This window comes from Equus quagga, chromosome 4 (assembly GCF_021613505.1).
Source record: "Equus quagga isolate Etosha38 chromosome 4, UCLA_HA_Equagga_1.0, whole genome shotgun sequence".
NCBI lineage: Eukaryota > Metazoa > Chordata > Mammalia > Perissodactyla > Equidae > Equus > Equus quagga.
In genome coordinates, this window is record NC_060270.1 from 91682719 (window position 1) to 91707828 (window position 25110).

Consider the following 25110-nt stretch of genomic DNA (forward strand, 5'->3'; position numbering starts at 1 on the left):
TACACTTTCATATTACTTGTACTTTGGTGCTTAGAAAGTCATTTTTAAACTTTTTAAAGTGGTAGATCTCTATTTATTAAAAAGAAGTACCAGTATGTTAAAACAGATACACACGGAGCTACTCTGTTGAGGGGAGGCAGGGGGCTGGAAACCTACCCTTGTCAGTTAGTCTTTTTGCCAGGTGGCCCCTCAAGTACGACCACTGAACTCTGGGGTACTTAAGAACAGTTTGAGTATTGTTCAATTGAGGCAGTGATTATACAGTCTAAAAATTAAAGGTTTTTTCTAGTTATCTTTTTTTCTCAAAAACACTACTACATATAGACATTTTTAAAAGTTGGAAATAAGGTTAGAAATGGATTTATAATATAGTTTGTTATTTTAAAAATAAAGATGATTTTAAATTTTCATCATTAATACAGTGGCTTTAAGTAAAATTCAGATTGACTTTAAATATTTTTTAAATGCTGGATTGCATAGTAATAGAGTAGTATTTTAAAATCACTAACATCTTAGTTTAAGTATTAATAACAATATATAAAGCAAATTTAAGTACCATAATTATTTTTCATAACTTGCAGAAAGTAAAACATTTTTCAATTTATGATCACGTAATAACTTTTGCGTATTAAAAACAGTAAATAAATCACCTCCTGGGTAAAAATGTATGTTTTTCAAAAAGCAGTATAGTTTTTCATAATCTAAAATTATTTTCATTTTTTCCTTTTGGGGGAAAAATCGTCATGTAAAACAGCATCCGCATCATTTGTCTTTGAAAGAAGACGCTTCTGATGTGGTTCGTCAAAAGAAGAAGTACCCAAAGAAGCCTAAAGCAGAGGCTCTGATAACATCTCAGCAACCCACTCCTGAGACGTTGCCTGTGATCAATAAGAGTGACATTAAGCAATATGACTTTCACAGCTCAGATGAAGATGAATTTCCACAGGTGCTTGTTTTAAAACTATTTTCAAAACATTTCCTTCCAGTCTTTTACATTGCTATATTTTAAAACGTAATTGACATCTTAAAGTTTTGATTCTTGTTTTCTTCACCTAATGTTATAGCATAAACATTTTCCATATTATTTAGTAGCCATTAAAATGGTATTTACTTTCTTTTATTTCCTGTCCATCAGTTCGATAGAATTTATTCTATTGTGGAGCATTTAGGTGGATTTCAGATTTCCCTTTATAAAAATGAGCATCTCTATCTTTTCCCTCTGTATTTAAAATAGTTTATTAGAAATGGAATTACTGAACTAAAGATTAGCAATATTTTAAGACATTTAATACATAATTGTAAATATTCACCAGCAGTAATTCCATTTTTACCATATTCCACCAGCATTGTATTTTATAGTGTAAATTTTACTAATTTATTTGGAAATAACTATTTGTTTCTAAAGAAGATTTAGAATTGATTCCAGCTTTAACTTGTGAAGATAATCCTTTGATTTATATTAAACAGTTTTATAGCAAAGTGTTTACAGTTTTATAATCCTGATCTTACTTTCATAAGTGCTATTTTTAAAATAAGACCTGTTTTAGTATATTAAAGGATCAAATTTTAAAAATATTGCTTAGCATCTGATCTATCAATAGCCTGTTTTTTCTTTTCTATATGGTATAGTTAATCTAAAGCGAATACTGTAACAAACAAGCTTTATCGTATTTGATTTACTTAAAAAAATTTTTTTTAAACTAATATCACAGATATGTTTGGAAGCAAGACCGTTTATAAAACACTTTATTGTTATAACCGTTTAAAACCTGGAGTTTCCATAAAATGTATCCCCTGTGGCTAGATTGTATTATTTTTACTTTTTTGTCATTGATTTAGTTTTTATACCCCAGATACTATTTTAGCATTCACATGCATTGTAACAAATGCACAAAGATGTGTTTAATTTAGTGTGCTCTTGAAAAGGACTTAGATGAAATCATTCGTTACGTTTGTCAGAGTATCATCTGGTTAGACTCAGGCAAGGCTCTGAATAGCCATAGGATGTTAGTTAGATGACATTTTGAAGGAATAAGAGAAGTAGTATCCTAGCAAATAATAGTTTTCCAGATAGCACGTGTAGGGAAGGGCTCTAGGCGGAGAAAACAGCATATTAGAGGGAACTGCTAGCAGTTTGGCATTGCTGGACCGTAAAACACAAAGGGGAAGAGAGGGTGAACAGAATGATGCCTAGAGTAGTAGCCAGTATTATACATACTGGGAAGTTATTACGGAATTTTAAGTAAGAGTATGATATGGTTAGAGAAATTTATGTATAATATCCTTGTATTGGTGGTACTAATGAGAGTTTATGAAGTTTTGGTATACATTCCCAGCTGTTTAAAAATGACACCATGGAGGGGGGGCACAGAGGGGGAAGTGGTGTACCCACAACATGACTAACAAAAATGTACAACTGAAATCTCACAAGGTTGTAATCTATCATAACATTAATAAAAAAAAAAAAAAGAAAAAGAAATGACACCATGGGGGGCCAGCCTGGTGGCGTAGCGCTTAAGTTTGCACGCTCTGCTTCAGAGGCCCAGGGTTCACCAGTTCAGATCTGGGCATGGACCTACACGCTGTTTATCAAGCCGTGCCGTGGCAGATGTCACATATAAAATGGAGGAGGGTGGGCACAGATGTTAGTTCGGTGCCAGTCTTTCTCAGCAAAAGTGGGGATTGGTGGTGGACGTTAGCTCAGGGCTAATCTTCCTCCAAAAAAAAGAAGAAAACAAAACAAAAGAATGATGCCATGGAATGCTATGTCCTGTAGAAACTTTTCTTATTGCTAGAATCAGTCCACTTTGCCTGATAGTAGGGAACACTGAGCATACTAGTCATATATTGTTTCTCATCCATTAAGGGGTCTTTATTTTTGTTCTAAATTCTTATGTTTATTCATGTAGTCCCCACCTCCCATCCCCATGTGAAAATTGCATTGTGAAACTTTTAGGTTCCTCAGAGTCCTTGTACTAGGTCTTTCACAACCCTCATTAATTTTTATAATGGTATCCCCACGTTGATAAAGAGTAAGTAAACATTTACCTATAGTTGGACATCATTCAGTCAGGCAGCTATTTAGAATGTAGCTCTTACAAAATCAGAATTTTATTGCTAAAAATATAAAATAATCATATACTTCTACTTTGTCCAATAAACAAGGAACAAGGGAATAGGGAGCCTTAAGAGAATAAACATTTTAACCAGACATATCCAACTGGTTTTGCAGCGGAGCAGAACTAGAAACCCTGTCTCTTGATCATGCTTCTGATTCTCCTAACATCAGCTTGCTTCCTGTGTCTCAGACTAAATCCTGGAATGCACTACTGGGGAATGGTGGTCAGGAGGAAGGAGTGGTTTACTTTATGCAAAGAATTTCTCAGACTTTGTGACACTTCCTGTGTGTATTTCAGAAGAGCTAGATGATTTGCAATGGAACCAAAGTATAAAATTCACATTTGGGATTTCCTTTCAGATTTCAGGTTTGGGACTTAATTCCCCAGGGAGAAGAATCAGCCCCACCTTCTGTTTCTGTGTCTCCCCCATAGGGTTGGTGGAGGTACATTGGAACCTCAAACAAATGCTTTTCTCCCCTGGATGACCCTGCTTGGTGGTAGTTAGCACAGTTTGGAAATAATGTGGAGAAAAAACATTTTTCCTCTCAAACTAGGAAGAGAGGGATTTGTGAGGTTCAAAAATTTGCAAGTAAATATGGTTAAGCCAGTGTTGTCAGAAAGAGAGATGCACACCAAAGTGAAACTGAGAGACAACTGAAACTTAAGTACCAAACTTTTTTTTTAATTTTAACCATTATGGGGAGAGAATTATCTAAACTATATCATTTCCCTGCTATATCAGAGTCTATTTGTATTTCAGTTAATCTGTTTTTGATGACATTTATAGAGTATGCTATAATGTATCAGTGCTGCACTAGGGATCCATTCAGATTATATCAGGATATTTGACCTAATATCACATGGTCCCAGGCAGGATGCTTTTTCTTTCTTTTTTACCGAGGAAGATTAGCCCTGAGCTAACATTGGTGCCCATCTTCCTCTATTTTATATGTGGGATGCCACCACAGCATGGCTTGATTAGTGGTGCATAGGTCTGCACCCAGGATCCAAACCTGTGAACCCCAGGTCGCTGAAGTGCAGAGCACACAAACTTCACCACTATGCCCCTGGGCTGGCCCCAGAATGCTTTTTAATATGTGACAGCTCTTTAAAAGTCCTTGTTTATTCTTTTGCTGTCAGATTTTGGGCTTATCACTTCTCCCTGCAGCCAGTCTGCTTACATTTAGCAAATCTTCTTGCCTCTTCTAATTTTCTGCTTCTGATCTGCTAAGTTTAAAAAGTGATTTTTAAAAAATGGTTGTGGAAATAAGGGACTCCCCTTTGAGTGAAATGTATGATATTTATGGCTGCGGGGGGTATTACTTCCTAGTTTGGGGCTTTATTACAGAGAGGGAAAGTTATTATATAAATACATACCTACCTATAGATGATACATAACTGTCATTATAAAGTATTTATGGCCATCTGCATTATTTCTAAAATGCAAGTGGGATATATAAAAACTGTACTAATTCTTTTTTGATGTCTATAGCACTTACATGTTCAGAAGCAATTAAGCAATACCATGTGAACTTACCTGCAAAAACTTATCTATTAAAAATAATGATTTTTCACCATAGAAAATTTTTGCTAGTCTTTAAATGTTTTGGGGAATTCACTGCCACTGTGTGTAATGTAGGATTGATTTACTGTTTTGATCAGATTCTAATTTTAAACCATTACAAAGACTGATCCCTTGATTTTGGGTAACTCCTAAATGGAATGCCTCACACGTCTTTTTTCTAGGTACCGTCTCCAGCATCAGAACCTGAAGAAGAAAACGATCCTGATGGTCCCTGTGCTTTCAGGAGGCGGGCAGGATGCCAGTATTATGCTGTAAGAACTTTTTTTTGTGTGTGTGGTGTTTTTGTGAACTGGAATTAACAGGTAACTGATGTCAAGGTGACTCAATCTTGATCTAAAACTGGAAACTCCGTCAGCATTTTTTATTTAATATCCCTTATGCAGATACCAGTAAAAGATGTTCAAAGGTATTGAGACCTTTCAAAGGATATCAGAATCCTTCACATGGAAATTGATAATTCCTCATATTTTAGAAATCTTGTTTCCCTTTGGGCTTTAACTATAGCTTCAGCACTTACGAAAATTACTCACTATATCATTGCTAGAGTTAAGTAAACCCAGAATCTCTAATTGAACCTTTCATAGCTACTGAGTGTTTATTGAAATTTGCTATTAGGCAAGCTCATATTGTATATGCAGAAAAATAAGTATCAAACATAAAGGAATCATTTTTGAGCTTCCCTCATGGCAATATTTTGTCTAATAATTATATTCATAACTTTTTGACACACTTAGAAACTGCTTTGTGCAGTTCAGTCAGGTTTGGGGTAGCATTATATCAAGGAATGACCCTCATTCCCAAATGGTCAGATGAGATAGAACTGTAGAGGAATGAGGGTGGTTTTCATATATGGCTTTCAGAGACCCCTTGTCTTGTTGCATTATGGTAAATGTGAACACCTACAACTTTTTCAGGGTGTGTGTTTGTATTTAATGTATGAGAGATACAGAGTTGTTTACAAGTTATGCTGATGAGAGAAAGGGGAAATTATTATGGAAAGGGGCAGAAGTGGTAAGACAGAAAAATAGAACAGTAAAGGAAATGGGGAGGCAAAGAACTGGACTGTGTGTTCTTAAAAGTAAAGAGGAAGCATGAACTTGATCATGCCTTCTTGAAGCACACTTTTTAGTGTAAAAAAGTTCCCTTGTAGTTTATCTCAATAGAAAGTCTACATGTTACTAACTTCATTATCTCTACTTTCCTACATAAATGTTAAAAGCCATATTATTAAAGATTTGTTTCTTTTAGTATATAATATACCCTAAATTTGTTTATATTCATAAACTAAATTTAGTTTGAGTTACTTTGTGAGTGAATTTTTGATTTCAATTTTATGAAATTTTACTGGTTAAATATCATTTAAACATCAATTTTATAGTTTTATATCTAAATTTTAATTCTGCTAATTCTGTAATTACTTATTTTTATCAGGATTTAACTTTTCTTCATTCTAGATTTACTCCATGAGTTTTAATTATTTTTATTTCTTTGCAGCCTCGTTTGGACCAAGCTAACCATTCATTTGAAAATTCAGAATTGGCGGATTTGGATAAGTTGAGATACAGGCATTGCCTTACAACACTCACAGTCCCAAGAAGATGTATAGGATTTGCAAGGAGGCGAATTGGCAGAGGTGGAAGGTAAACTATTTGTTTTGACCTTGTTTTTGTTTACAAACTGGAAAGGAAGACACAGAGAAAGTGTTACTAAGTTCTTCCAGATAATACTTGGTTTCATATTGCTTTTCAGGGTCATAATGGACCGAATATCCACAGAACATGACCCAGTCCTGAAACAAATAGACCCAGAAATGCTGAATGGTTTTTCAAGCTCTTCCCACACTATAGACTTTTCTTCTAATTTCTCTCGGACCAATGCTTCCAGTAAACCTTGTGAAAATAGACTGTCACTTTCTGAAATATTAAGCAATATCAGATCATGTCGACTACAGTGTTTCCAGCCAAGGCTACTAAATTTACAGGACAGTGATAATGAAGAATGTACCTCAAGAAAACCAGGGCAGACTGTGAACAATAAAAGAGTTTCTGCAGCATCTGTAGCTTTATTGAACACCAGCAAGAATGGCATATCAGGTAAGCTGTCACTTTGTTAAAAGTATATCCTGTATTCTTTTTTCCTTAATTTTCATTATCTACTAAATACACCTTCAGGGTAAATTTTGAGTTTCTTTTCCTAGTCCCACTGAGGAAAGGAATTTTATCTTAACATGCTACATTTTTTTTTCCAACCTAAGAAACTAAACCCTATTATTGTGGTTCGCATTTTAACCAAAATGTCCTAACTGATATCTCTGAAACCACTGACTTATATTTTGAATGCATATGCCTGGTATGGTGACTATGTTGGCAGAATGTGTAGGGAGTTCCCTATGGGCAAGGTGGTTGGTTATAAGCTGCCAGATCATTAGAGCACGTTATTGTCTGCTTTTGTTAAAGAAAATTTTTATTTTTGTGTACTAACTTTGCTTAAGTGTAAGCATTGCTCCTCGAGAGTACCACTGAAAGCTTTCTTTCTGAAAAATGGTTTTTTAAGAGGCTCCCTATGAATAGTTTTAATTTTTGTCTGATAACTTACCTCTAATTGAGATTGGAAAGTTTTTTTCATTTTAAGAGATATTGTGCTCAAATTAATTTAATATTTCTATGACGTGTACGTTGTAAATAATGTGTAATATCTAGAGAATCTAAAGTGTAACTTTGATTTGTTTCCTTCTGCGGATTGTCTTCTCTATCTTTTTTTACATGTATACAAGTATGTTTAATTTATAAATACCTTTATAATGTATACGTTGCAAATAATGCATGGTATTCAGAGACAAAACTAGATGTGACTTACACGTCTTTTCTTTCTGTAAAGCGTGTGTATTTCTAAATTATTTGCCTGGATGGTCCATTTTTACTACGCAAAGTTATTATGCTAAACTTCTTTAAAGTGATTTTAAATCATTTTAGCTTGAAATTTGGTCTCAGTGGTGTTCAGTCTTTTTTAGTTACTGAACTGCTTATTTTCAAACTTGACTTACACATTTATCTGTTTAAAGGTTGTGATGGAAAATTGGATTTGTTTGAATGATTGGAAGTTGGCATATCATTTCTCCAAATTACTTGGTTAATTTTCTCCTAAACGAACTTAAGTAAGGAAAATGGCATCCCATTATATAAAGTTCATGGGTCTGTGAAGTTTAGTGAGCTTTTGAAGCTGAAATGGATAAATACTTAATATGACTTGAGGTGGCAGGATCCTTTGAAATCTAAAGATAGTAGGAAATTGGGGCCAGCCGGGTGGTGCAGCGGTTAAGTTCCCACATTCTGCTTCGGTGGCCTGGGGTTCGCCCGTTCAGATCCCGGATGTGAACATGGCACCCCTTGGCAAGCCACGCTGTGGCGGGTGTCCCACATATAAAATAGAGGAAGATAGGCACAGATGTTAGCTCAGAGCCAGTCTTCCTCAGCAAAAAGAGGAGGATTGGCAGCAAACATTAGCTCAGGGCTAATCTTCAAAAAAAAAAAAAGTAGAAAGTTGATGAATATTAGGTCAGATCCTTTTTTCAGCCAACTCTGAGATATTATTCAAATTATTTAACTGAATTGGAATTCCTGAACCAAAAATTACTCAAAATAATTTTTGCCAAAAAGAGAGTTTAAAAACATCATATATAGGCATTTATAATTGGATTTGATCATACGTTGAGTTTCTTCTCTATCAATGAACACCATACCAAAAAAAGGGTTTTAATATGTTCCTTCTCAACTTGAACATAGCCAATATTTACAGCTTTCTAGTGAACATTCTCAAGAAACTCCAGATCTATTTGACTTGGCTCCTTCCAGAAAATGTATATATGTTGCAGATGTTATTGTATCATCAATTCTCTACATATATTGATCCAGAATGTAACTTAAATAATTCCATAAAAATCAGCTCTAGAATTTTATAGCACTACCGTACATCAGCATAAAATAATCATTTAAAATATTATCTTAGGGAGGCCAGGCCGGTGGCATAGTAGTTAAGTTGTGTCTTCTGCTTCGGTGGCCCAGGGTTTGCAGGTTCAGATCCCAGGCACGGATCTGGCACCACTCATCAAGCCACACTGTGGCGGCCTCCCACATAAAATAGAGGAAGATTGGTGCAGATGTTATCTCAGCGACACTCTTCCTCACGCACACAAGGAATATTATCTTAGGGATGCATGCACTTCTCAGGGAACTTAAATCACAAATGTGTGATGGTAACATCATAGACAAAAAGATTGTTTTGTTTTTGCTTTTTCCCCGACCATCACAAAAAAGCAGTCTTTCTGGTCTGTGTAATTTTTCCTGCCTTATATTTTTTAGCACTCTCAAATAGTGCCATTTCTTTCTTCCTTTGAAACATTTCAAGGCTTAAGCAACAACTAAGCTGTATTAGAATCAGTGTTTTTAAATCATCTTTCAAATGTATATTTAACTATTTGCTACTAGAGTAAAGGATTTTGTTTGGAATTTTTCTTCTCTGCTGACTATGACCCTCTAGTCCTTGTGGCCACAAGGTCTTTTGTTTTTAACAAATATCTTTTGTTTCAAAATATTACACATGGGTGTGTAAAAACATAATGAAACAAACCTTTTAACAGCATTTTTGTAAACAATCAGAACACTGACAATTTTAAGTACCCATATTTGTACCAATAATATTCACTACATAGTTTTCTCAGTTCTGCTTAGATAATTTTAAGTAGATTCAGTTACAATTTAGTAAATATTGGTAGAAATTCCTTCTTCTACTTAAACAGAAGGATGTAGGAGTTTTTGGAAAGTTCCATTTTTATATTTGATGGGCATATACAAAACTATTGAATCCTCATATATTTGGTTTCTTTTAACCTGTGGGTCTTTAACTCTTTTGCTCCTGTTTATTCTTGGTGGACTTGATCATGAGTATTTGTGTCTTGAAGAGTAACAAGACTGACGCAGGTCCATGTTTTCATCTGGCAGAAAGTGTCACTGAGCTCAACAAATTAAAGCAGTGAATTTTTTGTTTCACAGCTGGGAAAGCCCAGCAAGTAAAGGGTTTAATTAGAAATAGGAATCTAAAACACTTGACAGTGATATTTATTTGTATCACAAGTTCCTTAGTTCTTAAAACAACTTGAACTTGAGGGCTATTGGGAAAGAATTTTCGTATTTTTGTGTTATTAATAACCCAGTTAATGTTTTTGAAGTCAAAATCCGTGTGTCCTGAATATATTCTAATTATTATTTTCAATATCGTACTTACAAGACTTAAACTGAAATGTGTGTCCTGGGCATTAGAAGAAATAACACTAAGACTTCATTCTAATGCAGGGAGACATTGTCTTATTAACTAAAGTGAAATAAAGACATATCTTCTTGGGGCTGGCCCAGTGGCAGGGTGCTTAAATTCATGTGCTCCACTTCAGCAGCCCGGTGTTTGTGGGTTTGGATCCTGGGCACAGACCTACAGCACTCATCAAGCTGTGCTGTGGCGGCATCCCACATACAAAATGGAGGAAGACCGGCACAGCTATTAGCTCAGGGCCAGTCTTCCTCAAGCAAAAAAAAGAGGAAGATTGGCAACAAATGTTAGTTCAGGGTTCAATCTTCCTCACCAAAAAAAAAAAAAAAAAAAAAAGTACATCTTCTTAATTGAAAAATTCTACTCAAAGTATAGAAGCAGGACAGCGAGAGGAAGAAGATAGAGTGGGCTGAACATGGCAAGTGAATAACCAAGGAAAATTAATCTCATAATTATTTAGGATCTATTATATGTAAAGTACTATATTAAGTGTTTGAAAGTTGCAGAGTTTTCCAAGACAATAATCCTTACCTTCAAGGAGTTTACAATACATGGAAAATATTACATTCTTTATATGAATAGATGACAAAGGTTTTAGTTATTTGAAACTGTACTATTATTTTAACCGTTCTTTTGAGGATGATGTTCTTAAATCCAGACCTGAAGAAAATATATTTCACATCTGAAAGTAGCTTTGCTTGTTCACACTTGAAGGGCCAGATTAATTTACATTTAATCTTGGTTTTGACTAATGCATGCTTGCAAATTGACTTAGTTTTTCTTTTCTCATTTGTCTTAGTATACTGAATAGATACCAACAGCCTTTTTGACCAGCTCCAAATATCTTATTTTTACCAGTTTGTAAAATCATCACCATTCTGGACAGCTTTCCAAGAGAAATTCCTGATTTTTAATTTCTCCAGTTTCTCTTCCCATTCTTTATTAAATTATCATAAAATGTTTGCAAGCGTAAAAGTTTTAGGATAGGTAAAACTATGCCTTAACAACTGACTGAGGTTTTCCCAAGGATTTATTTTGGGGATTAGGGTCACTTCCAAAGGTGAGAAATGGAGTCAGATTTCAGGAATTAAAGATTTTAGCTTAACTGCTAAAGGATATGCTGAAATTTTAATTGTAACTATTTAGCTTGGGTATCAAATGTTTAAATGGACCTTTCGTCTATTTTCTTTATCCTCACATCTTATTTGTTCCTCCTTCTCCATCCCCCTCACCCTGTCACCTCCCATTTCCACCCAAGAAACTTATAGTTTTACAGTTTCTTCGTTAGTTTGCCTTGAGCCATGAGAGTTACGTTTTAGGATGTGTATAGACCTGAACAGGTAATGTCAACTTTCAAGGATTGGAAGATTTGTCCTCAAGAGTAGCTCCAGTGGTTGACATGAACTTTTACCTGACTCTGCACTATGACCTGGAAGGTTTAAAATAGGATCCCTTTCTCCCCCCATAAAGCCCTAGATCTGTTTTTTTAAAACAAATAAAAAATGTGCATATAGTTAGCATTTCTTCAATAAAGTATGTATTAAAATATGTAACAAAGACCTACCTAACAGATGAAGAAATGCTGGATAATATATTTGTTTTGACTTTTAGATCATCTCTACTACCACATCAGATGTTTTTCATTAAACTATGAAAACTTGGTCTAGGCCAGGGTTTAAAAAATTGATGTCTTCCCAAGAATACATCATGTTAGCCCACTTTGAGAAGCACTACATTAAAAGTTAAAAGACTATTTTTAAAAGGCAGACTCAAGCGCAGAAATCATATGTTCATACTCTGTTGTGAGATGGTCATCCAGAAGATCCAGAATGTGTTTCTATTAGATTTTTGTTTTAACAATAATACAAAGTTAACAAATACTTGTAACCATTTCACGTATGCTCAAGAATACTTCTGTGGGCCCAAGTTTAAGAAAGAGTGATCTAGGCTTTAGAATTATTATACTAGTGTAAAGTCTGGTGGAGATACCGAGTGTGTGTTTTTGATGGATCACTCTCAGAACATGGGAGGGAAAGGTGATAAGGGTCAGCATAGACAGACCACTGTATAGGAACCACATTCCTGAAAGATGAAGGATGAAATGAGGAATGTCTAGGACCTTTGAAAAGAGAATCGCCGTTCCAAGGATGGTGATAAGTCTTCTAAGAAAAGGTACATGGATTCATCTGAAGAATAAAGCATTCTGATAAATCCAAGACAGGTAATGAGCTAGATATATAAAAAATAGCCAGAAAGGTTAGGGGCTTTAGTGAAAAACAGACTGTTGGTTATGTACACAAAATATTTAATATTTAGAAGTGCAAGTATGTTGCTAACATACAGAACAACATATTTAGATGTATTAAAGGGAAAATTCCATAATATATATTCCTGTCTATTAGAATGTGTTACCCGGGGAGATTGGCAAACTTCTCACTTAGGGGAAGGAGTACTTCCCATCTCTCTGGAAGAATAAAATATTGCCGCCTTCATGGAACAATCAGATTTGTGGTTATTTTTAAATTGACAGGACTTGGAGGGTGGGGTAGGGTAGATTTATGACCAGCATGAATTTCACTTTTAAGCTAGCAACGTAAGAGCAACTAGTGGAAAGAACTTGACTTGGCCCTAAGCAAGAGAAACACGTTTTCTCTTTTGTTCATTTCCACTTCCCGTGTGTGCCACTACCACCCCATTACCACCCACCCAACGCTGGGACCCTATCTTGTATCTAATTCCTAAACAGATGTCTTCATGCTATAACTGTATATTTTATTGCTTACCTCTTGATGACTCAAAGTCCTCATGTATTTTAATGCTTGCCTCTTGATGATTCAAAGTCAATATAAGAAATAAATCTCTTGTGGACGTATTTCAATAATTTATTAAAGTAAAAATAATTAGTGGAGAAGGTGCTTTCAATCAAATTACCTGCCTACCAGTAAGTTAACCCTGTGAATGGCGATTCAATACTGTCTCTGTGCCATTAAAATTGTCATTTCTTACCATTCACTTACCATTCACCCTAACAAAATGAAAGATCAGTTAGAAAAGGTGTTTTGTATGTGTTCCAATTTTATGTCACCATTACTAATTGCTATTTTTGTCTAAAGAATTGAAATAATACTAAACAATGCTCTAGAAAATTCTGAATGAGCAACATCAGCTTGTGTCAAGCACAAAATGCTTTATAGTAAAGAGAGAGCTAGACAAGAATGTATATAACATACTGAGCTTGAGGTGAGGGGGAAGAGAAAAAAATGAATATAATGTTTTTAAAGCATTTCCATATTCTAGAATTTATATCAGTGTTTATATCATAGATGAGTGATTATATAAGTTTCTATCAGTGATTCTCAACCAGTAATGGGATCAGGGATGAGATTTTTGGTATCAAAGTCAGCCTAAGTTTATAAAGTTGGGAAACACTGACCCCTAATTAGAATAATTTAGATTGAGTCTTGGTTGGGATTTTATGAGTTTTCTACGGGGAAAAAGATGGGGTTCCTGAGTAAAAAAATGGTCTCAACAGGACAGGGCAATAAGTAGACAATATTTATGTATGCAAATATATAATAAGATATCCCTCCAAAACAGGCAGTTTGATCAGCATCACTTTTTAATATATACGTAAATGATCATCTGATCATAAAAACAAATAGAACACCTCTAGTTAGCAACGCTTTGTTAGCCATGGACTACCAACCATAAGTAAATTTTTAATGAAAAAAATGGGGTTTGTTCTTTCTACTAATTTAGATACATACTTTATTTCTGAATTAGTAAGATTTTCTGATTGTCTGACCTACTAGATTTTGGAAAATGAAAAGATTCTCATTATTCTAATTTCTCTCTCAATTTTGAAGTAACCACTAAAAGTATATTCTCTTTATTTGGTTTGTTCCTTACTTAAAGTTAACGACTGTGACTCTCACATTTTCGCCACAACATAACCTGAGCTCTGGACAGCGCTGGATTGGAGGGTGGAGCATGCCAACTCCAGATTCCAAGTTCCTTTCTTTTTCATTAGTACACTCCTTATACACTCAGGACCTAAAGAGATTTATTTGGGTTTACTTGAAGATTTTCCTTTCCTGCCTTTGTATCTAATAAACTATTTTTCATCTCTTTTCCAAGGTTTTCAAACAGCTGGAAATTCGTGAATACTTCACATTTTCATTTGATTTTGAAGATTGTAAATTTAGAGTTAAAATTATTTTTTTTTCATTTAAAAATAGAATACTTGCAGTGAATGTAACATGTGCAAACAAAGACATTTGATTTTGTTGGTAATTCAGTAAGATAACTAATGTGTACTTCAAAAATACAGGTAATATTAAAATTTTAGAGTGAGCACTATCATAGCCCCAGGTTTTTTAATCTTTTAAAAATAAAATTGCTATCTATGTAAGACTGTTTTCCCCTCATAGTCTAATACAAATTTTAATGATAATGTTGTGAAAAAGAAATGAAGGCATATCTAAAGCATCCTCCACTTCTGGGGCCAAATTCCCTTGTCATAGAAAATTGACTGGCTGTACTGTGCATAACTTGATATATGTCTAATTTACCATCAAAAAATTTGTCTTCATTTCTCACTTGTCATCCTACTAGATGGAAAACTTTGCAAGGTAGTTAAGTAACCTAGGCTGAGGGTGAAGTCTCCTTTCCAAACTCCTTTAGATCATGGTGATTAGATTGCTCAATTGCATTTAAAGGTTGACTCATATCAATTGGTGTTTCTACATATGTATCTTTTCTTCCCAACTACACTGTAGGACTTCGTAGCAGGCCCCTCTTCTTAATTTATTTTTCCCTGTATTCACTCTTAACTCTTACTGCAGCTCTCTGCATCATAATAAATACTTGTTGATTGAGTGAACTAATTGGGAGAAAGAAAAGCAAGCAATAAACAAAACAGACTAAAATTATTCTAGCAGGACATGTATTCTGACATGATTTAATATTTCTTGACTTTAATAACATACTAACTTCCATGAAAACAGCTTTGTGTTCTCTAAGTTGGTTTATCAGTAATCTACTTAAATATCAATGAATGAAAGTTTATTAATATTTAAGAAAAATATTTCCTATTAGAACTTCTTCTTAGCTAATATTTTAAACAAAAGTTTTAGATGTCTTGTTTTTATTTAAAATTTTGCTGTAACATAATTGGTCACAACATAATTGATTACACCTGAAGATAACATTATATCTTTAATTTTCTGAACACTTCTCTGATTTCTGGCCCATATTTTTATAGATAGGACTTATTTTAGGAATCAAATCTATTGGCTTAAACTATGGTCTGTGGTTATGTTAGCTGAACATCTTTGTCCTCTACTCTGGTTTGTAATCAGAGAAGAAAGTATTTTTCATGTCACAGATGAAAACCAGCAGTAAGATGCTCCTGTTTTCTTATTAAGGCTGTGACTTAGTCATTGTTATTATTTTCATTAATAAATCCAAGTTTCTCATTATATAGTTACCATAGCGTAGAGAATTAAGAGTGATCTCAAAGGTACTAAGTCTGAATAAATGGTAGAATCCTCATATTAGAACTATGTTATACAGTAAAAACTACTTATAGGAACTTTTCTTAGCATGTGATATTAAAAAGTCATGGATGTTAGCTTAAGCCACTTTTGCTGAAAGATTTGTCATTTTTATTGGCTTCTTTGCTGATGAGATATACTGTGATTTATGATTGCTTTTCATCTAAATTATGGAATAATTTTATATTTTATTCTACTTGTGTTATTAAAAGTACTTCAAAACATACTTATTTCTGAAATTAATATCCTTTACCAGTAACAGGGGGTATCACAGAAGAACAATTTCAGACACATCAACAGCAGTTAGTTCAAATGCAAAGGCAGCAACTTGCTCAGCTTCAGCAGAAACAGCAATCTCAGCATTCCTCGCAACAGACACATCCAAAAGCACAGGTAAGCCTGTCTTTTAATCATGGTTATGTCTCTTCTTTTCTTTCATGATTAGCTAGTTGTGTTCAGTTTTAGTCAAGTCACAGAAGATAACCTTGATATTGCCACTTTTGGTTTTGGAGATCAAACCTAAGTGTCTTTTCAGTTAATTTACATAATTTTAAGTGACTAGTTTATATTTTATGAGAAGAGCAATAGAGCCAAATATGGTATTTTTAATTTAGGAAGGAAGTAACTACATCTTTTTCTGAAGGGTCATTGAGAATTTCTAGAGGTAATTAAAATCTTAGAACCATCATCCCCCCTGCACTACTCCCCCCAAAAATATGTTTTTAAGGGTATAACTTATCTAACCCCTTCTTAAACTGTGTGTTTAAGTGCCGTGTGGATGTACCCCATTGAGCTGAGAAGTAGTGCTCTTGAATTGTGCAATAAATGTAAACAGTATAGCCCCTTGCCTCTTTGAATCACATTTATCTGAAGAAAAAGATTGCCACTAGGTGAAGTTTTCCATAAGCACCATTAAGTGAAGACACTAGGGATAAGAATAAAAATACCTTATAAAACTCTAATTGCCAGAAGAAAGCAGCTTTGCCAACACTTTGTGAGCTTTGTAAGACTCATTTTGGACTTCTGGCCTTCAGAACTGTATGAGAATAAATTTCTGTTGTTTAAGTCACTAAGAACAAAGTGTAATTGAGAAGTATATTTCAAATTTGGGCCATCTGAAAAAATAAATCTAGTGTTTTAGGTCTTATATTTTGTTGCTCCATAATTCTAAAAGTAATCTGAAAGTAATAGTTGAGATTAACTTAATCTCAGTTGCATTCTGTGAGCTCTCAGGCCAGCATCTGCCCATAACAGTGCAGCTCATTCTCAAAGGGTCAGTACACTGACCTTAGAGATCCTGAGTCTGGCAACATGAAAATCTCAGTGACCCTAGGACCTGTCAACACTCCCCTAACATCCAAGTGTATTTGAGACTGGCCTACATTCTAGGACTATTGACTGTTAGTAACAGCTAAAGAGTTTTATACAGAATCAAGAGGAATGGCCCTTAAACTTGCCTGTGTTTGCTTTTTCTGAGTCTCTTGGTATTTTCAGCCTGCTGCAAGGTTAGGCCAAGACACATTTTTATATTGTGACAAAAATGGCTATTAGTCATCTCTGTAATTTCATTTTGCCCATAGTATCTAGATTGTCAAGTATTTTTAAAGGTACTCATTAATGCTTATTGGAAAAATTAATAGAGCATTAAAGGTTTGGGTTTTTTAATCCACTAGTTCTTTCTCAGAAATAGCTGCTTCCCAGTTTTTACTTACTTCCCTGCTTCGTGTGCCAAAAATAGTCTATGGAATACTAATCTCTTAATCTAAACACTTATAACTGTTCCAGATGAAAAAGGCAACAGCCTCTTAGGTTTACTCATTCCTTAATATGTTCATGAAGTCACATCTAAAAAACTGGGAGTTTAATTTGTTCATTTTATAGGGCTCAAGCACCTCTGACTGTATGTCGAAAACACTTGACTCAGCCAGCGCCCACTTTGCTGCATCTGCAGTGGTCAGTGCACCTGTTCCAAGTCGCAGTGAGGTAGCCAAGGAGCAGAACACTGGCCACAACAACATAAACGGTGTTGTCCAGCCTTCAGGTAAGCCTGTGCTTTCACGTGGTACTTACTAGCTTGAAGTTGTAACTGATTTGAGGGATGATTTTTGTTTTTTAAATCCAGAGAAAACATACAAGTTAGTCAGGACTTTTCAGAATTTCTATGGGTAGGTGTGGTGGGATAACTGGATGTTTTCTAGAATTCACATAGAGCCTGCTCTCCATTTCCTCCTGTGCCCACTGGATGCCTGTATAACTCTTCACCCTGCCTAGTTTTATCCACCTACTGTCAGTTGCCTCACGTTTTAGGAAATCCATCGAGCTAATTGCCAGCCATCACCATTGAATCATCCATGCATTGATAAAAATGGGAAATATAAACCAGGATGGTCTGTCAATAAGTTTGAAATCAGGTTTACCTTCCCATTCTTGGAAGATTCACCGTGAGCTAACATCTGTTGCCGATCTTCCTCTCTTTTTTTTTTTCAATGTGAACTGCCAGCACAGCATGGCCACTAACAGACCAGTGGTGTGGTTCCACACCCAGAAACTGAACCCATGCTGCTGAAGTAGAGCGCTCCGAACTTGAACCACTAGGCCATCAGGGCTGGCCCTGCCTCCTCACTCTTACATATGCATAGGCTGGGCTTTTCTGACTCCTCCTCTTGAAATACTACCCTGAGTCCTCAAAGATGTGCTATTCCTGTCATCCTTCAACTACTACTCAGACCCTAGGATTTTCCCCTTGCTTTTACATATACCCATGATCCTGATGGCCCCTCCTTACTGATGTTCTTGCGTGTGTAAGTTCTAATGGAAATCCAACTATTCTTTCCACCTGCCTTCAACCACCAGAGAGGATTGTCTGTCCTATTGTATAGTTTCCAAATATGGAAGCAGTAGAATGCTTTGAAAAACCCTTCATGCAGGCCAATAGAACGAGGATGTCTTTGGGGTTGGAACAGGTGAGTATGTTGCACTTACTGATCTGACAGAACCTGTTACTGATCAGAGAGTCCATTGTGTGGAAAGTTAATTTGGTATTTAACTAGAATACAAATGTTTGCATTTATTTTTATTAAACTCCCCATTTTTTTTTAAGAGTTTAGTGTCTCATGACATGAATTGAATGATTTTTTTTCTCCTCCCTCAGGAACCTCTAAAACATTATACTCCACCAATATGGCTTTATCATCCAGCCCAGGGATTTCAGCTGTACAACTCGTCAGGACAGTTGGCCACACCACTACAAACCACTTAATCCCAGCGTTGTGCACAAGCAGTCCTCAGACACTTCCCATGAACAATTCCTGCCTGACGAATGCAGTACACCTCAATAACGTCAGTGTGGTTTCTCCAGTCAATGTGCATATCAATACACGGACTTCAGCACCATCGCCAACAGCCTTAAAACTTGCCACAGTTGCTGCCAGTATGGACAGAGTGCCAAAGGTTACTCCTAGCAGTGCCATCAGCAGCATAGCAAGGTGTGTGTGTGTGTGTTTCAGGTATCATTCTTTCCCTTTCTGCTGGCTACCCTGTGGGAGGAAAAAGACTTTTTTTTTTTTTTTTTTTTACTGCTCAAGCAATAGATGTCTATTGACTGGCTTGCTTTTCAACAGATTGTTGAGTATCTTCTTAGTGTAAAGCTATGTAACTTAGATTATTTGTTTGAGATATAGTAGGATGTTTAAATGCCAACCAGAATTGTAAAAAAAAAAAAAGCATATCAAATTAGAAACCATCAAACCAAAAAAATACATCAAAAAGTCTATTTTAGAAGCTTCAGTTATTCCTATATTACCTTTCTGTAGTTTAGACAGTCTGGGAGGTTAGAGGAGTTATTATTAACTTCCTTGTCAGAGCTTTAATTTTCAGATCAAAAATTTGTTTCTTCCATATTGTACACAAAGGGAAGGTAAATTATTCCATGTATATATTAAAATTGAGACTATTCTCAGATTAACTAAATCTGTGATAATGTATTTCAGATATGTTTTTAAATTTCTGTGACTCATACATGAGAACAGTGAATCAGAGAAAAGTTGATTTGCTCAGATTAATAACTACATGACCTTAAACCTGTAAAATTAAACTTCAGTAGAAAGTAATTTATGTTGTGCTCTTAATGACTATTCTTTTTTGCATCATATGCTCCATCTGTTGTAAAAAAAAACTTGGATGTCGTATGTTATATATTTCATTAAGTAATTTATCAATGCTTCTATTGAAATACTTTGTTAAATTACTATCTTTCCTAAGTAAATAGTTATAATCAAGTAATTAGGAGTTAATAGGACTTCTTAGGTGATGAAAACTTTTCCTCATTCCTGTATAGAAATTGTGAAAATGGGACATGGTCTTGTGAGGTACATGTTTAGGTGTAATCATGTAAAAACGTATCTGTAAATTCTAAGTGATAACATTGTATTCTAGAGGGTATTAATGTTTATTTTACTCTTTGCCTTATTATAGAGAGAACCATGAACCAGAAAGATTGGGTTTAAATGGAATAGCAGAGACAACAGTAGCTATGGAAGTGACATAACCTAAAACATGTGGCTTTGACCTGTGCTGATGGTGTGCAGTCATTCATATTCCAGCTGAATGCAAAAGGCGACACTCTGTGGATCACAGAGCGTAACAATGGACCTAAATGGACTACAGTATATCGGATGTAAAATCGATATATGATGTATATTTTGTAAAATTGGGAAAATCACTACCTTGTAAAATAGTTTATTTGTATCATCAATATTATTTCTGTTACTTGAATAGTAGATATTCATCATCATGCTTTTGCACTTGAATTTGCAACTGAATGGATTTTAAAAAATAATTCTTTAATGGGATCATGAGCATGAAATGGGATCCTGCATCACTTGTTTTAACTATTTATTTTGCCATGTTTACATTTTGTATCTTGTAAAAATAAATCCAACTTTGTGTCTAAAAAGTTAAAGATTCATAGCTAGGAAATGAAATTCTTGTAATTTTTTTCTAAAGGAACTGTAAAGTTTTCACTTGGTTCATTTTGTTTCACAATTTGACTAGATGGACTTTTTGGTAAATACTTTAGTGGCATTTCACTGTCAAATATGAAGTTCAAGGCAAAATAGTATTTTCTATTACTGTGCAGGGGGAAGGGATGGATCGATACATGCAAATTTAATGTAGTAACTCACTTTTCCATATATTTTGAATGTATATTTCTATTTATAATACCAGTTTATAAAAAATAATTACGCAGAAAAACGGACTAGGAAAAATTATGCATCTGGCACATTTAAGCTGTGCAGATATGAAAATTTTTCAAGGATTACATTTTATCTGAAGACTGCATATTTTAACTGGCTTTAAAACTGTAACACACCACATAAAGGATATTTTACCAGGTATGTATTGCATTATATCATTGCAATAATTATTGGAAGTCTAGATATCGAGCCATCCCAGGTGTTGGGAGGGGGGAGGGTTGTGGCAAGATTGTCTTTTCAATTTTGGAGAGTTTTCCTGTGGCTACAAGGCAAGTAACGGGTTGGAAAAAGTCTGACTGTAAGCGTTGGACACCTTCATAGTGTAGTGTTTTAGTGACTTTTTTTATACGGTTCTTGTAAATTAGATACGTGTAGTGGTGTTTCAGAATGTTTGTTTATGCACTAGTTCAGACAACTTTCCCTGTTACTTGTTCTTGATAAGTGAAAACTGCAGGGAAATAAAAATACATATCAAAACATGGACATGCTGCATATGTGTTTATTTCACAATGTGCACACAGTATAAGTGAGAATTTAAGGGAGATAATAGCACTTAACAGCACTTTTCATTTTCACAGTGCTTTCCAAGCATTAATGAAAAGAATTATAAGAAGCTCATCTGTGGGCACTATTGGGTTTCAGATAATCCAATATAAACTACCTTTGATATGAAAAGTTCTTAAAATATTTTACGGAATGTAAGTAATTTGCAGTATAACATTCATTGAAATCTCTTAAATGAGCTTCATTTTATAAATAAAAGTTTAGAGTAGAATTATATTGCAAGGGGGTTTTGTCAAGTAAGTACTGGGAAATGTAAATATTTTTAATGAATATTATTAAAACCATTTCAAACTTAATTTTATACTTTACATTTTTTATATCTGCAGTCCTGAAAGTTGTAAATTGATATGTCAGTTGAATTAATGGGCCAAGATTTCTGCTAAGAGTGGTGTTTATTCAGGTCTTAAATGTGTAAAGCAATTTATGGTCAAAACCATAGAAAAAAATAAATTTAATTTCTTCATTGGTTGTGACCTGATAGGATCCATGTTCGTTTCTGCCATTCTACCTCTGGAGTTACTCATTGCTGATGATATAAAGGAAATCATTTTGATTTGATCTGTATTATGACTGTGTTCATTCTGCTTAGAGTTGGATGTTTCTCCTTGCTATTAAGAACTTAAAACAATTTTAGTGCCAATTGCAGAGAAAGCTTTCTTTGCATTTTACTGAAGTAAAGCATGAAGTGAATTTGACTTATGTAATACACATGATCTAAATAATTTAACTAAAACAAAAGAACTATCTATTTGTACACTTTCTAGAGATGTGGCAAATCCAGAACTTATCAAAGAAAGATGGCCAATTTATTTGTTCCTTTTGAAGTAAAATAGAAAAATATGCCTTCCTTATTTTGGCAGTTGTAGCTGTTTCATGGATGGCATTTCAGTTATTTGCACACACGTCTTTCCAGTGCTTTTCAGAGACTTAAGTGATAGATACTTATTTCCGCCTTATTAATTGAAGAATAGTTTATTTTTGCAAGGGCCCTCCACTGGGCAGCACCACCATCTCTTCATTTACTGAGGAAACTGCTGTTGGTATTTGTAGTTCAGTAAGCTTCTAGAGTCCTTGGAAAATGTGTTTTTTGATGGGATGGGTAGTAGGGTTTTTTTTTAAACAAAGAGGTAACTCTCATGTGCTGGGATATCTTGTAATTCAGTGTAGATAAAAATATTTATAAACTGTATTTTTCTGCTTTCCTAAAGAGAGTACCTTTCCTTTCTTAGTAATTCAAGATCATCATTATGAGCAGTTATGATGATGTAGCCCTAAGTATATTTGAGGATGTATTGTCATATCTTTCTTTTGCAAAAGACCAACGGAAAAATAAAAATATCTGGAGGGCACATTAAAAAATATACACCACACGCAAGCACATACATGTTCTGTCTTTAAAAATGGGGAATACAGTATTTGCAACTGTGCTGTGTTTTTTTAATTACCAAGGTTGTTTTTTAGGGTGGGCGAGAGAGTAGTAAGGAGAACTAACATTTCAGAAACTCCTCTCTGGTATTTACTGCTGTATTTGAGTGTAGTGTTGTATTTTGTACAGATTTTATTGGTCAGTAATATACTTTTGATTGAAATGCTTTGTTGTCCCTTAAGTAACTTGGCAAACTATTACATTTCAAAAGGTTAAAGGTAACTCAAGTAATTCTGAATATTATATCCTGTAAGACAAGAGCCATTTTTCATTAACTGCAACATAAAAACAGCTAACATCGTGGAGTATGTAGCGTTCTCTTAGTGACTTTGCATTTAGTTCTAACAACGATTGTGTTAAGTACTATTAATTTTCCCATTTTACAGATCAGGAAAATGAAGTTTAGAGAAGTCAGATAACTTGCCCTGTGTCACATAGCTGGTAAGTAAGTGAGCCAGGAATTAAACTTGGGTAGGCACCACACTTCTAACCACTGGCTAGAATCCCATCTTTAACATGAAAAGTTCTCTTCAAAAAAGTACTTATGGTACTTCTCCGGCCACTTATTGGCAGCGTCTGCAGCAGACTTTTAAATTTCATTTAGAAAACAGCCTCCCCCACTCTTACATCACCAGGCACTTATGTTTGTGTTTTGCTTCCCAGACTGAGTGCATTAGATCCACTGTGGCTTCTAGCCATCCTCCAAGCAAACCCTAATCAATCAGTGCCTCCTCCTCTGTCTGCCACACCTAGCTGGTAAGTGCTAAAGCTCTCCGTCAGCACAAGACATGGGAGCTGGGCAGGCCCAAAGGCCAGGACTTGGCTGAGTTTAGCCTTTCTGGACCTTAGTTTTCCCATCTGTAAGTTGAGCATGGTAGTGAAACTCCAGAAAGGAGACCACGCTGACAAGCTTAGTGGAGGTGTACATGTCACCCCGGTGTCACTGGTTTCTCATCAAGGAAGTAAATGATGTGGGATCTAAGAGTGAGCATTCAGTTAGTCTAGAGTTGTTTTTTTGTCATTAATGTCATCAAGGCTGCCTAGAGTGGAACTAATAATTTTAATCCAACTTAAGTGGCTATAAATCTCGAGAGGGCACAAGAATACATACTTTTTGGAGGAGGAATCAATGGGGAAAACAAAACAGACAACACAGTGCAGTAGGATATCAGAGAGTTTGTTGAGCTGAGTTGTAATCCCTGCTCTGCCATTTAATTGGTGGTTTTATCATCTTTGTATCTCTGAACTTGTATCACAGGACGGCGAATGGGTGTAATTAGATAACATCTAACATCTCTGCCTGCTCTGATGCTGTAGGAATCAAACCTCTCCTCCCCAGGTGGCTCTTTTGCTTTCCAGGAAAATCACCTTCCCTGCTATTGTCTATCCATTGACTTAGGAGCGCCATTTAAAAGGATCAGTAACAAATCAGACCTTATGTACCTTCGTACCACGCCTTTTCTTTTTCGTATTGTCTGAAGGGGGACTGTTTGTTATTTCACACATATGGGCTCAAGCATTTGGCTATGGCATCCATAAAGCTTGAAATTTTAACATAGGGAAGAGGAAGGTAACACTAAGCCATATGTTTCTCCAGCAGTGATTTATTTGGTGCAGAATTTTAGGTTTGGGCTGTCTCAAAATGGGGTTTTTATGTCATATCTAGATTAAGAGTTCTAGGGGCCAGCTCAGTGGCTCAGTGGTTAAGTTCGCACGTTCCGCTTCTCGGCAGCCTGGAGTTCGCCGGTTCAGATCCTGGGTGCGGACATGGCACCTCTCAGCAGAAGCCATGCTGTGGTAGGCGTCCCACATATAAAAAGTGGAGGAAGATGGGCATGGATGTTAGCTCAGGGCCAATCTTCCTCAGCAAAAAGAGGAGGATTGGCAGTAGTTAGCTCAGGGCTAATCTTCCTCAAAAAAAAAAAAAAGATTAAGAGTTCTAAAGATGTCTTATTATTCTTATGAAATCTCCTTTATAATATGGAATGTTTGAACAAAACCCCTACTTTGCTGGCTGACTGATGAGAGTAACATTGCAGGTCAAGAAGATGATAAAATCTCTCTAGACATTGACCCTCTCTCAGAGTGAACACCTGTTATCCTCAGGAAAGCCTAGGATTCTGCAGTTATCTCTAACTGCTAGAACAGAAGAGACTGACGCCAATCACAAAAAGGAAATTATTTCCTCTTCAGTGTACAAACTATTGATTTGATCAACAGCACCTTCCAGAGCAGTGACATTTTCCATTTGCCAGTGTTGAAAAGCTTTTACAATTAATGTATAGAA

At 35.3% G+C, this 25110-nt stretch overlaps 1 protein-coding gene across 1 annotated transcript in view; it reads left to right on the forward strand.

Annotated features, from left to right (window-relative positions):
- EPC2 (enhancer of polycomb homolog 2) overlaps positions 1 to 21953 on the forward strand; it is a 130397-nt gene extending 108444 nt beyond the window's left edge. Inside the window, exons 7-14 of the mRNA XM_046659128.1 lie at positions 755 to 946; positions 4866 to 4955; positions 6199 to 6344; positions 6454 to 6797; positions 15835 to 15971; positions 17460 to 17619; positions 18730 to 19063; positions 20052 to 21953. Coding sequence (XP_046515084.1) covers positions 755 to 946; positions 4866 to 4955; positions 6199 to 6344; positions 6454 to 6797; positions 15835 to 15971; positions 17460 to 17619; positions 18730 to 19063; positions 20052 to 20124 — 1476 coding nt within the window. The 3' untranslated portion in view covers positions 20125 to 21953. The remainder of the gene's footprint in view (positions 1 to 754; positions 947 to 4865; positions 4956 to 6198; positions 6345 to 6453; positions 6798 to 15834; positions 15972 to 17459; positions 17620 to 18729; positions 19064 to 20051) is intronic.
- Positions 21954 to 25110: the final 3157 nt, after the last annotated feature.